This window comes from Anser anser, assembly GCF_964211835.1.
Source record: "Anser anser genome assembly, chromosome: 3".
In the NCBI taxonomy this organism is placed as follows: domain Eukaryota; kingdom Metazoa; phylum Chordata; class Aves; order Anseriformes; family Anatidae; genus Anser; species Anser anser.
The window spans coordinates 113,223,002-113,237,855 of NC_139722.1; the positions used below are offsets into that span (position 1 = coordinate 113,223,002).

General features: G+C 46.1%; 1 protein-coding gene across 11 annotated transcripts in view; it reads right to left on the bottom strand.

The window, feature by feature from the left end:
* RALGAPA2 (Ral GTPase activating protein catalytic subunit alpha 2) overlaps window positions 1–14,854 on the bottom strand; it is a 138,052-nt gene that overhangs the window by 7,166 nt on the left and 116,032 nt on the right. For all 11 annotated transcript variants that reach the window (XM_083832249.1, XM_083832246.1, XM_083832242.1 and 8 more), the window contains one exon: window positions 6,944–7,065. In XM_083832249.1, the coding sequence (XP_083688375.1) occupies window positions 6,944–7,065 (122 nt within the window). The remainder of the gene's footprint in view (window positions 1–6,943; window positions 7,066–14,854) is intronic.

Sequence of the window (14,854 nt, forward strand, 5' to 3'; positions counted from 1 at the left end):
TGACTGTCCTGTTGGGTAACAGAGCATTTCTGACCCTCATGGGGAAGCCAGGAATTTCACTAACTAGACAAGAGTATTTCTCTTTCATGAAAATATGTAAAATACTGTGCTGCCAACACACACAAACTCCAGCTCTTTACAAACGCGAGGGGTCTGACCAGCCCTGGAGAGTGGTGCGGCATGCCAAGGGCATGGGAGCTTCCTTTCCGTTCCTCCCATCCAGCTGCTAGTGGGGTGCTTGAGCCCCTCAGACTGCTCCGGGCCGGAGCAGATTAATTAAGGGGGATGCCACAGCCTGCAAAAGATTTTCACTGACTGACCAAGTCCCACAGAGGAAAATCAGCGTTTCTGATTTCTAGTGTTGTCTTTGAGACTGTAGCAAGTGCTCCTGTGTGGGAAGGGCTGTACTTCCACTTGCTCATTGCCTCATCATTCAGCAAAATTCTGACTGTTCATAGCACCCATCTGTCATCACAGAAAGCATCAGGGTTTCTCATCTTTGCCATTAGAAGAGGCAGAAGGTGGACAGAGTTGCTGTGTCACATTGTTTGGATACCTCACGTGGGTGTCACTAAGTGAGAGGGAAGGAGGGAGTGGAAAACATGAGATTTATTTCGTGCATCTTGCTGAAAGGCGTCTCTGGGGAGAAAGGGTAAATTTGGGTTTTCTGCAGAGCCTCTTGACTTTCCTCCTTCAATAAGTCAGGTAATTATGCTTGATTCAATTGAAAATTTCATTTGGCACCTTTTCATTCTCTGCTACCAAGCAGTGACCATGGCCAAGAGAAAATTTTACCAAGCAGGGAGGAAGACACTTTGGTGTCTGAGGGCTGGTGAGGTTCATGACATGGTTCGTTAGTGTGTGTACAGATACACTTGCAAGCGGCCAAGCAGGGAACAGTGCACTTACGACCGCAAAACAAAAACTCTGGGACTGGAAATGATGGGAGGTAAAATTTCAGCATCCCACTGGGTTCTGCCTGTTCGCAATGCAGAGGAAAGGGCAGGGCCTCCAAGAACTGCTGGATGAGCAGAGAGCTAGCATGGGAAGAACACCATGATGGGATACCTTCCCCTTCTGCACCAAGAGCTCTGCCACCAGCAGTGATGGGATGGGACAAGTCCTGGAGTCACGCACACACGGCACCGCAGGTGCTGAGAGCTGCTCCAAACCAGCATGCGGCTTGGCTTGGCTGTGCTGTGCACAGACCAGTGGGGTCAGTGACCAGGCGGCCGGGCTCGAGCTGCAGCCCCGAGACCCACACGAGAGGTGGTGGGGCCACAGCTGAGCCAGCGTGAGAGATGCTCCAGTCGCCCGAGTGTGAGCCACCCAGGGAAATGGGGAGGAGAAGCACCGCAGTGCCTTGCGCCTCCTCCTGAATGATCTTCAGAGGGAAAGAGAAAAATATTTAATACCTGCAGTCCCTTCCCATTTGGTATAACTTCCCACCCCTTGCTCCACCTCCCCCAGCCTTCTCCCCTTTGTTTACTGCCTGGACTTCTACCACTGCAACAATTCAATTCGCTTCTACGACTGCAAATTTCCCTCTGGCGGCCTCCCACGCAGAGAGAGTGCGGCTGGCTTCCCACAGCCCTCATAGCGAGCTCCACACTAGTGGCACAGCACAGCACGGTGTGCGTCCTTCCACGCAGGATGGGCAGCGCTGCACTGGGACACGAGGGGTCTGCCGCTCCCACTGCAGCACGTCCACGGACCTGTCCGCAACTGCTGCTGGATGGTTTCAGCATCGCCTCTTTTCTCTGGAAAACTGGCTTGGGGGGGGGCTCCGCTCTGCCAGGGCATTAGGGAATGCTGCACCTCTCACTTACTAGGAACTCATTTTTCAATTTCAGGCAACACACTTGTGTCGTTCAAACTCAACACTTGGCATGTGCTGCACTTGCTGTAAGTAGTACTGTGGCACAGCCGTTCATTTTCAGATGGGCATTTTCTAATATTCAGCTCCATCCAGCTTCCCAAAAATATTAATATTACACAAAACCCAGAGAGACTTTTATTCTGCCTAGTACACAAAACTGCCCAAACATCCTACAGATTTTCAAGTAGACAAGGATTTTCACAGACAAGGAATGAAAAAAGAATAGCAAAACCAAACCAAACCAAAAAGCGTCACTGCTGAATTATATTTAAAAATAATGCAAGTATGTTCAAGACAACAGTAACTCCAGGTTTTGTTTTGCTTCTGCCAAAAATATATTTTAAAACTACACAGCCATTGGAAATGTTCTTTTTGCTTTAAAGTGAAAAACATAAAGCTTAGCACTTAGTAAAAAGCATTTTAAAATAAACCAAATCTTGTTTGTTGTACACTTACATGTTTTCTACAAGAAATTTATGCATATAAAAGTCCAGAGACAAAAGAGAAGCATGTGTCACCTTTTCAACAAAAAGGCTGCAAAATCTCAGTTTTATGTAAATAAGCACACAGGGCTCCCAAGGCTTTAAAACCAGGGAATGCTGAAAACGTCTATAGTTCCTCAACTCAAGTGTTGCTCCTGGGCAATGCTATAATATTCATTAAAGAATCCATTTATCAACAGATACCACATGTCAGAGTTTTCCAGCACAGTTTTCCTGACACTCCACTGAAAATGATGCTTTAAAAAATGAAAATGGAGAGCAATAATCCGAGATTCTTCTGCCTGCTGTTTCATTCCGCAGTAGCGATTAGCAACTAAAAAAGTAAAGATTTACACTATATCCTTTCTGATAACGTCAAGCATTATGCTTTTATTTCCAAATCATTAGCATGCACAAGAATGACCTCATGGTGAACAGATGCACTTGGATATGGCAGTGATTAGATCAGTCCTCTCAGCAGTCAAGTGTGCCCATTTCAATTAACCCTTTGAAGCACTAACCACAAGCCTGCAGCGCTGAAAAGCAGGTTTGTAGGTTCACTTGAAAGTTGAAAGCTACCCCTGCAAATAAAAGCATAGAATCTAAGTACTTCTCTGGCCAAACAGCCATTTCTTTTACCTTCTAGAATATCCAACTACTTCTATTTTCAAAGAGTCAACACAGTTCTGGCTGCTGAGCTTGAATGAAAAAATAATGCTTTTTAGGCACCAGAGGCAATTAAAGTTGGAATGCTTCTGTATCTGTTTGCACCTGTTTAGTTTTTATGTTTTTTGTTGTTGTTGTTGTTTGTTTTTTAAGCATATACAAATATTTTGTTGGATAACTGTTTTCTTTTTTTGGCGGAGGGAGCAAGAACAGAATAAGATAGCAGCTTAAAAACCCATCCTTTAGAAGGAGAGAAATCTGCAGAGGGAATGGATAAGAATAATTCAATAGCGTTGGATTACTGAGGATTTCCTGGGCTGACTCTCATACCCAGCCTAATTAAAATACAGCATGTAATGCACCAGTTTAACAACAAAGGACTGTATTCTCATCTTTTGTTCCTAATCTGCACATCCCCTAAATGAGTTCAGGGACGTCCGTTCTGCCCACCAGCCTGCATTTTCAGCGTTTGAGATATACAGGGGTATCTATGATACGTATAGGGAGTTTAAGGCTCTACTTCTGAAAACAGCAAGTGAGGTCAATTGGACTCTGTCTGTACATAAAACGAACACCTGCAGAACTATTTATGATACGGGAAACTAAGCCAGGGCAGATTTTAAGAAGCCCGTTTGAATCTAGGGGAAGCATCGCCAGAGGCAGTATCAGAAAACATAAAAACAGCTAATTCAAATAAATAGATCATGGTTAGTAACACACCAACAACGTGTGTCATTAACGGCTACATATTGAACTCATTTAATGCTTCTGATTTGCCTCTTGTACTATTTTATGTACTGTATTAACTGCTTAAAACAGTCTTAATTTTAATAAATATGTACTTACTTTTATTGTGCACGCGTATATGCAACGATGACAGGATTAAAATTAGGTGGCACTAAGAATAAGATCAGAGTAGAAATAACCTGAAATTGACCTGAAAACTTTAGAAGCCAGGCAGGGTGGGTGGTTTCAGTTGGCTTCCTGCTTGAGAAGGGAGAAAACACAGCCTGGTGTCAGCCCCACACATTTATATTTCCGTGGCTCATTTTTCCCCTTTCCAAATAGCAGTTCCCCTCTCGCATGAAGACCTTGCTGTGATTCTCCAGGGCAGCTGCCCAGCCTGCCCAGCCCACACCCTCCTGGCTGCCCCACCTGTGCTGCGCCAGTGGCCCCAAGCACTCTGTGCCCTGTCTAATCCCTAACAGGGGCAGAGAGATGGCTGCAAATCTATTCAGACTTCACCTGGGCTGGGTCTCAATTTCAAAGGACAGATACTACAGTTTGAGGAAAGATCAAAGTATGCCTTATCCTCCGCTAGACGGAAGTGTCAGCCTTGTGTGTTGCACTCCCAATGGAGAACAAACCGCAAGGACTTGGTGACTGGGGCACTGCTGGGGCAGCACTTGCAGGCACTCCCTGGGCTGTGAGTGCCAGGGCTAGGCTGAAGGCTGTCGTCAGCAGGCTGCCCTGTTTCTGGATGCTGCCAGTACATTTGTCAGCACCCACTGACGTAAAACACCATCGGCGTGTCAATGCCATCAGCGCTGTCGAGCAATACTCGACTGAAAATACAAGTAAGTGAGTAGGTAACGTGGGGAGACTCCTTCAAACAAAGAGCAGTCCCCGAGGCATGGATTCACATCTCTAACAGCAGCACCTCGTCCCATCCAGAAAACCTTATTTTCACATGCTGATGAAGCTATTCTTGCCTCATTCCTGCCCCACGACAACTTCCAAAGCCCACGGGAGTGAGATGCTGGGGGTGCCATGTGAAGCCTCCAATGGCACATTGCCTCCAGAGAGCACCTGGGCTGGGCCCCTCCACCGGCAGCACTGCTGTGCCACCCTTGTGCCCCTGGTGCTGGCAGGAGAGGGCAGGAGGGACGTGGCTGCCGCTGCCACAGCCCATATCAGCCCTCTATCTCTGCCCATTGCTGGTCAGAAAGGAATCGTGACTGACAGACTGGGGGCAAGGTGGTGACTCTGACCCCAGAAGTCACAGCCAGACCCTGGCTTCTCCAAGAGCACAAAGTAAAATTGTGATGTTTGGAAGCCTGAAAATCAGGACCTGACAGTGGCAGGACTTTAGAAAAAAAAATTGTGAAATCATAACGTCACATTCAAATACTAATTATTTAACAGCGTTCTGAAAAATGCAAGCAGATAGTACTGAACATTTTAAATAATTTCTGTATAGAAAATAGATCACAGAATTCAGAAAGCATGACTACTGCGTTATTGAATGAATGTGTCCTTGTTTGTTGAACTAAATTTGATTAGAGTAGGGTCCCAACGTGCTGCAAGAGAAACATGAAAAACAAACAAATGGAATTATGCATAGAGCAAAACATTTAAAATATATCAATATCTACATCCTTTTTTGCTGATGCATCGACAGATAAATGATCCAAAGTGCTAACAATACTGGGCACAAAATCTACATTTCTATTGAAATTGATAATTTTTTTTGTCTCAGACTTTTGGCAGAGTGTATAAAAGAATTTAATTCACAGCTGTTCTACTTTTTAATGTAAAAAACATTAATCAAAGCTTTAAGTTATAAGCTTTTCTGATGTTGTTTAGTATTCCAGTTCAACAAAGATCAATAGAGGCCATCCCTGTGTTTCTTGACGCCTCTCCAGGAAGCAGAGGCGCGATTATGTAAATAGCACTGGCTCTCCTTTACTTCTGCCAGCTTGCTTATCTCCAAAGCCTTCTGCCTGCTGCTACTGGCGACCAATGCAAGTACATGCATATACCTCTTATCTCCTAACAAAGCTCTGAAAGCACAAGGATTGGAGCCAGTAATGTTAAACAATGATGCACGGCTGATTTTATTTGTAAGTGATTTATTTTAGTAAATTTAATTTCTTCCTTCAATTTTTCAGTTTAGATGGAAGATATTTGCTAACAAGTCAGGCTAAAGAAAAATAGAGCAGATGTCCTGCAACATTTATACAGGTTTGAAAAAATCTGTTAAACTATCCGAAAGTGTAGCAGGAAATAATTAGAAAGCGCCAGTGAGTGTAAAAAGGGGATTAGGGAATCTTTGTTAAAGAATCCAGCATGTAGTGACCATATACTTTTTGAGGACGGAAAAACTGGAAATCTGCATTTCAGAGCCAGTGCTCCCTTTGAGGAGGCACGTATTTAAACTTAATTTAAACAGCAAAGTAGCAGTTCATATCTTACTCATGCATGCTAACTTAAAACCTCGATAGGACACACAAGGAATAAATTCACCGAGTTCTGCATTAAATTTTTGTCTTTCGATAGAGATGATGAATTATCACCAGCATAAAAGTGTGTATACACATACACACACACATTTATCCATACATACACTAAAAAGAAAAAAAAAAACAGATTCCAGGCCAGGTGTTGGAAGAAAGCCTGCAATTTGCTCATATATATGTAAGGGAAATGCTAGCGTACTGCACGCGGCTATGATTTTCCAGCAGAACACCATTCTTACATTTCTTTTGCATTAATCCCTGACCCTGGTATCTCAGCAGCATAATCCCCATTTAGCATTAGTAGCAACGGCTTCTACTGTGAGGAACTATTTTTCGATAAGTAAGCACCGATTCAGGCAAAGCTTTTGAACAGCATATTCCCAGCTCAGCAAGAAACCCACACTCCTGAATGAACCGGAGCACATTACTGAGAGAAAGTTCATTAACCTTGCTAGATTCAGGGGTTAACAGGATAGCTGAAGAAAGGAACAGAGTGAATAGCTCTGATGCAAAACAAATTAAAATGAATGTCATCACTCCTTTTGATATTCATTAGTTGATTCAGGGGAAGAATGGTTTTCTTAAATTCGCAAGCATTTATCTACAAAAAACAGGTGTACATCTGCTGCTCAAGTGCTTCTTAGTGCTAAAGAGAAGAATAACGTGCGGAGACTCACCAGTTCCACCGAGGGAGTAGCTGGGAGAGGGAGAAAAGACCTGAGCAGCAAAATCCTCAAACGTCGTTACTTCTTTATGGTTCTGGATTATTGCTTCAAGGTACAGAGCTCTTTCCTCGTAGCTGCAACAGCCAGGTTAAGGAAATGTGTGCACAGAGTTAAATGCTCTTACAAGACATGCAAGAACACCGGCAGTTCAAGCCCACAGAAACGCTAACAAAGCTGTACACCGGTGTGGAAAAGAGAGGACCCAAACTACACAATACTGCTTAACATTTCTGAACAGGGGCAGCCAGGAGTGAGCACACAGTTGCTTGAAATGATGGACGACACCTTTTAGCTTCATTCATGAAAAGTTGTGACTCGGTAGGTCCAACAGATTGCTAAAGTTACGGGGGGTAAACCCAAAACCTCCAGAGTGCAGGCTTTTTGAAACCACAACCCAGTTTTAACAGAAATTAGCATTATGGAAAGCTCCTGGCACACCGTCTGCCTGTTAAAATAACCCTGTCAGACTAGAAAAATGATTAGACTGGGGGAAAAAGCTGCAGAATAGAGGAGAAAAAAACAAACAAACAAGCACACATTTATTTGATCATTATACACTTCTTAAAAGAAATTAACAGTAATAAAAGCAAATCCTAAGTGTGAAGTTTACATTGAAGGCAGATGCTGGAAGGTATATCATTATGTATCCTAAATGAATGATGCACATGGAAAAAAAAAAACTTGCATGCATTATTGTCTGCATAATGCAGACAACAAAGCAATCTAAAATCAAGACTATTGCCTTTTAATTAAAACTCGGCAACCTGGAACACGCAGCATTCAAATGTGTAATCAAAAACCAGTCACCAATAAAACTTACAAGCGTAACAAGCTGAAGCAACTTTCCAGCTGTCTTAATAGGACCCCTGCTTGCGGCAGCTTTTCAGAGTGGAGAAAGCAAATCTTTTTCTTTTGTGTGCAGCTTCTGTTTTCTCAGAAGGTGAATCATACACTTCCAATAACAGGATAACGCCTGAAACAAATCTACAATGGGCTGAAGAACCTCACGTATGACTTTCTGAATTAACGCTCGCAGGAGCCAGTATGACATCTCATTCTCCATTTCCTTGTTTTAAACAAAAGTTTTCAGATCCTCATTGTGCTTCTGTTGTGCGGAAATGTATTCTAACTCTACGAGGCTGTTATGGGGGAGAAAAGGCCAATTTAAATTTAGAAATTAGGAGCAGACAGAGGAACACCAGTGACAACATAATGCAGGTGAGGGTATTTAAAATTGAAAAGCATTACTAATTAATATTGAAGTGCCATTTGTGACTTTCATCACATTAACAAAAACGCTTTGCAACAGCATTAAAAAAATCAGAGTACTTAAAAATAGGACATGGTGGCTCTAGTGTTTTCTCTCAATGGGAAAAAGCAAAGTGCGTCTTAGCTGTATGCAAGTTCCTAGAGTTGCTGTGGATAAGACAAAAAAACAAAAAACGGTAGTTTGGGCTTTAAAGCTAGCAGAGGACGGCAGATATGTGATAAATCTTCTTACAAACTTCCCGTGGAAGCCTGAAGAAAGAAAATCAATAGATGCCGTTTCAGAGCGTGCACCTGCTGACAGTGTTATTTGCTTAGCGGTGCTCCCTTTTCTCCCCTAAGCCCAGGAGAACGCATTCTTGATAGCGCAAGCATTAGCCTGCCTGCGTTTGGGGCTGCCTCCCTATTATGGGTTGAACTCCTGATGACTCTTGTTAATGAAAAGGCTGCCAAACTTCCTCGGAGAGGAGGCACACGCCTGGGCCCTATTCTAAAGGGACTGACGGATGCCATTCACTTCTCATTACGAAGATGCTTATTCCGTGGCGCGCTCGGCTGTTGCCAGGGCTGTGCGGCGCGCGCTTGGGCTGTCAGCGGGGTGCGCGGGCGGCACAGCCGTCTGGCCAGCAGCCCCTCCGCCGCAGAGCTGGCACGTGCGGGCGCAGCAGGGAGGGAGCGAGGCGTGACAAATCGCTGAAAGGGCTCGGCCAAACTGGCGGCTGCCGGCCACCTGAGCCTGTCGCCCCACCATCCGTGCGCCCCGCACTGCGCGCCCCGCAGTCTGCTGGCGGGCCCATGCGAGGCGAGGCAGGGAGGCCAGAAAGGCTCTTCTCGCCACGCCTAATTGCATCCTGCTGCTTAATTAAAGGCCCGGCACATCCAACACTGCAGTGAACAACGTGCACAACAACTGCCAGCAGAGCAGAAGTTTGTACCCATTTCGTTGAAGGCTGCTCGGAGAAACAGAGTGACGAGGTTTCGAGGAGGTTGGCTGCACACATCTTACAGCCCGTCCTTACGAGACGGAAGATAGCCGAAAGTACACAAAAAACTGGCCAAAATCCACTCAGCCAACCAGCTGGGCAGCCAAGGGAGAAGCACCTGAACACCAGGCGCGAGGGTTAGGCCAGCACCCAGAGCTATGCGGACTCACCAAAGGCTGCCAAAATCTGTTGTGGGCATCGTTAGTCAACAGTCAGATACCCTGGAGTCCCAATAATGTATTTTGGAGTGTCCGAGAGAACACAAAACACCCAAAGAACAGCAATACGAGATGGGGTGTGCAGAAGGCTTGGGGATCAGCATTTCAAAGCCACTTGTACCATAGCAATCTGCAACAGTCTCTGAACTGCAGCCCCAAAAGCTCCCTGCCCATCACCACCCAAGAGTGCTCCCACCCCGGTAATCGCAGTGCAACACTCAGGCTTGTCAGGGCTGCAGTTGTTGTGCATTTGCTGTGCCCTCACCCTGAAGGACCAGGGATCGGATTTTACTCATTTAAACTTATTAGAACATTAAGTTAAGTCAAATCTTTTTAACATGAAATTTGTGTCACATCTCTGGAACGAGCATGTGACATGAACCTGCCCCCCGAGTGCGAAGCCTAGGTGAAGCGAATATTTGCCCAGGGCCATATAAACTATGCCTTGCATGCATCAGCAGCCCAGCCTCCGCAGCTCATTGCTATGCTGCAGGTTGAGCAGGGCCAGGAGAAAGCCCGAAGTGCCCGGCTGGCATTGCTGCAGAAGCCTCAAGGCTAGATTGCTGAAGTGAAGCATGCAAATCGTTTCTGGGGATGGCCTGGCTGCAGAGGATGGGTTATGATCTTGAACCCTACCCTGCCGAAGGAGCTGGACAGCTGGCTTCCCTGATTAACTAAGCCCCCATTTATCTGAAGGTTTTGGGCGTCCCCTGAGATCTCCAGATAAACGGAGTTATACCAGACATTCAAAGGAGCTGATCAAAAGCAGCCTCTTTTAATATGTATGGCAATTTGACCCACCTCTTACGCAACTGCATTATTTTACATTTTGCTTCTACCATGACAACACTCTAGTGCAAAATGCTTTCAACAGGAACAAACATTTTTATCTGATTCACATGCTGAATGATGCAGAGAGCCATGAGAAGGCATGAATTTATCGACCATGAATATATATATATAAGAATGCATGACAGCAGGAATTTAGCTCCAAATAGAATACAGCAAATATCAGTACTTCAATGCTATGAGGTTTTATAACTCTTTTATCACTTTTTAAATTATTTTAACAGCTCAACCATGCACTGCAAGCCGAGCAACAAACATCACGATGCTCAGATAAGCTACTTGAAACACACCACGTTGCCTTACTGCAGGCAGCGGGATGCGCCGTGAAGTCATGTGAGTCCCACTCCGGACCTCCTGCCGGATGGGGAGCCCCACAGCAGACAGAAGGCAGCGCTTCTGACAGCTGCCCCAGGAGCGGGGAGCAGCCGGCGCAGCTCTGAGCCAGCTCCCCCGGCACCCAGCACCATGCCAGCACAGGGGGCTCCCTGGGAGAGCCAGGGCTCTGTGGGGCTGGGGACTTGCCAGGGGGTCGGGAGGCATGCTGTCCTGCTGCTGCCCCTCCGCTCTGACTGCAAGCTCGCTGCCACACAGCCGCGAGCTTTCAAGGGGGTTCTGTGCACGTTTTGCCTGTAAAAGATGTGAAGTGACCACGACCCGCAAGCATCAGTCCCACATTTGACCTCTACGAGATGGTGCCAGCTTCAGACGTGCAGTGTAAAACATGGAGACTTTGGACATCCCTCCAAGCCCTGACCTCAAGCAAAAATACCAGGTACCCATCACTGCCAGCAATTCCTTCTTCACCCTATTTTTAGAAAACAAAAACATTTTGGCAACATTTTCATATTCTCACCAATATATGGAAATAACCATGCATTTTGTTGACATAGCACTCTTTTCATGCAAACAAAAGCCAAAATTATTTGTGGGTTTTTGAGCAGGCAAAGCGAGAACTGCCTGGCTACCCTCCACTGCTTGTTGTTTGTGGTGTGCCAGTGCCAGGGGGCTCCTGTCCCGGACTGGGACCCAACTGCCGGAGTCCATGAGGAGCACACACTGACACGACTGTTCCTCTGGCTCCGGAGGGTACGCCAAGGAAGTTAATGCTGACTGTTGGCATGAACCAATTGCAATTCCCATCTGTGATGTGAATCCCACCCCGCGAAGATCTTTCAGGGCATCTGGCCAGTGGAGAAGCTGAAAGTATAGAGGCAGACAGCTCTTTCCAACCCATCAGACACCAAGGCTGTCTACATGATCACAAGCCAACTCCTGCTTCCACCCAAACAGGGAGACTCGAAGGAAAGAGAAATTCTTTGAACTTATGGTTAAATGCACGAAGCACGTTTCACAACTCTACCCCAGGGGCTTCCAGCCCCACCTCCAGCTCATGCAGGTGATTCTCAGGTGTTGTGTAGGCAAGACATGGAAAAACTATTTTGCAAGTAGCTGTTTGCTTGGGCTGGCCTGACAGACCCTGCAGCAGAGGAAATGCAGTGCTGTTTTACTGGCTGTCCTTTCAAGATGTCAGTACCGAAGAAGTATAAATAAGTCTTTTCTGACCGTTATATTTATTTCAATATCCTCTTAATTTGTACCATGAGAACCAAAGCTGGGTACTCAAAAAGACTTTGCCCCTGACACAACAACAGTGGTTTTGAAAACAAACACGAGTATAAATGTTTGGGACTTACCACAATAGAATAAAGCAGGGGCCATAAAATTGAGGCCAACAAATGTGGTAGATGACCTTTATATGCCTGACTGTCCTCCTCATGGCTCTGAGCACTGAAGAGCTACCGTGCTTTTAAAATGCTGTGACAGGTAATTTCAGTGTGAAAGTCAATATGCTTCAGTCACTTATGGTCTAGTAACTGTCATCACTGTGTAAATTTAACTGAAAACTTTTTGGGGAATTTCAGTAACACATATCCTTCACTGAACAGGTGCAATTAAACTACACCTGTCAGCAACTGCAGATTTATTTATTTATTTTATTTTAAACCAAAGCATCTGAGATTATTTAGAGAGTGATGCATTTTTAAAGACTGTTACTGTGCCATGGCACACCACCAGAGGAGGCTGCCTCTGTGTAACTGTCTGACTCGAAGCAACGGCTGCATGAGCGGGAGAGAGTTGGCTCTGCACCCTGTGCCAGCCCCACGGATGCTGTCTGTCCATCTGTCCGCAGAGCAGCCAGGGCAGAGGCTGCTGCTTGCAGGCAGGTGCCAGGGCTGGTGCTCCTCCTCATCTGGGCAGAGGCGGGCAGAGGAGTCTCTTCTGCCAAAATGAGGAGAGCATCCTCTCTGCAGCATGACTTCCCTTTGCTCCGCCACCCTTCCTGCAATTTGCTTCTCCGGCTGCTGCATACCACATGGGGATCTGCAGGCACAGGCAACGGCTCAACCAGAGCCCCTGGGTTTTTCAGAGCCTCTGCTCTCACCCAAACCAGCAGGTATGGAGACATTTCCCAGCAGATTTGTGCTCTGCAGAAGGCGTGCCTGGAGCCTCAGCACCACATGCCAGGAGCTTTGCCATCGCCCTCTCCAGTGTGGGGCTGGCATCCTGCTAGGGGGCCACAAAGGATGCTAAGTAGTGACCGATACAGACAGGGCTTCAGGTACAGCCACAACATACAGCAACAAATAACCCGTAACTGCTTAAAGTAACACAGCAGACTTCCTCGGCACTTCCAAAATGTGCTGACACGTTTGTTTGCCCATGGATGATCACCATTAATTACTTTAAAGAGGAAAGTGAAGCAAAACAACAACAAAAACACGCTTCACACTGTTTGAAACCAGCTCCCTGGAAATCAAGCCATGTTGCAGCAAAATCCTACCCAAGGGCCCTGCAGCAGAGAGCATATGCTCCTGCTCTTCGAGCTGAGCCCGCTCTGGTGCTGGCCCATGGCTCTCACCAGGCAGCGCACGGCCCAAGGTGCGCAGCGAGCCACCAGCCTGGCAGCTGCGCTCACACCGCCCTGGGATGTCAAGAAGCTGTGGCACATTAGTCATGGCGAGTGCTGCAGGGGAGACTTTTGCATTTATTATGAATAACGCAGAAACCAAGCTTTCGTCTTAATTTAGTCCTCTTCCTCCTTGCGGGAAGCCCCTAGGAGAAGATAGCATTATAGAGCAATCACATAATGGTAGGAGGGAAGGAACAACGGGTTGCTTTCCCAATACGACACAGGTCTGTACTCTAACGACGCTCATGTTTACCCACATCTTGAGCTTTTTTTTACTCTAATGTAGAGTACTTGTAATGATCCCCTGTCAGGTATCCCTGTTGGTACAGATACCAGCAACGTTGACAATAATGTTAGAAATGCACCTCGTTTCCTTTATCAGCTTTGTTTAACTGAGACTGTTCTTAATACAGCAGAAAACCAACACTGCAGCAGTGCACAAAACCGTGGCAAAACTACCAAACATACATGTAGATAGAAAAAGGGCACCCTGAGTTCTGCGTTGTACAGACGGCCCTCTGCACATCCCAGGTCCAGTTACAGCTGTGCTTCATGCTCCACCATACTGATAAGACTTTGATTACAATATTTCCATTGATTAAAAGGACACCATAATTGCCTATTGCCAGTTAGTGCACCAGAAGCCCTAGCTAGTAAATCATTCTGCAGAGCACACAAAGATTTAACCACTAAGAAGCTCTCTCTGAAAAATGGTCTGTCGTCCTGCAAGAACTAATGACTTCAGTTATGCAAGTTTATGGCCAGCGCATCGTTGCCTATCCCACTCTGAGAGATACCCTACAGGAACAGACGCTGCCCAGGTCTGATTGAAAGCCACCTTCCCAGGGTCCTGAAATGCAGTGGCTGTTTCTCCTGAGGGCAGTGGGGTCAGTTACCTTCTGGCCATCTCTGCGCACTACTTACTCCTGGAAAGAAGCTGCACTGTGCAACAAAAAGGATGAGTGAGAGAGGCACAGAAAGAGGGGGGCTGGGGTGATCCACAGGTCTCCCCACAGCAGGAGACCCCTGGGGAGACGGACCTGCACAGGAAGTTCACGGAGAGCAGAGCCCGGCCATGACCTGCCTTTGCCTACGCAGCGAGTGGGAGCTGCTGTCGTGCAGACTCTTGGCTATCCGGGTCCAGAAGGAAAGCTGTCCGGTGGTTGCAGAAGACAAATCCCTAGGTCGTATTTTCACAGAGATCATTATAACACCATGGTTGTCCCACTTTATCAGTGTACGTACAGCTGCTGATGCTCATGTTCTGCAATTATCTGGCTTGTTCCACAAACTGGGTGATCATCAAGGGCTAAATAACTGCAGGAAAGGTCACATGTTACCGAGCAATGCTTCCCCCGTGCTTTGTTGCAGTCTTAATTTTATTCAAACACTAACAAAATGCACCTATTTCAGTAACTCCACTAATGGGCTGTTACTTTTGGACATCTTAGAAAAAGGGCAAAGGTACAAAGGTTCAATTATTTGTCATTTACTTATGCCATCCAGTTCCTTCAAATTGGCTGCTTGAACACACAGAAATAATATATTATCTTTGGTCTACTATTGTTAAGCACAT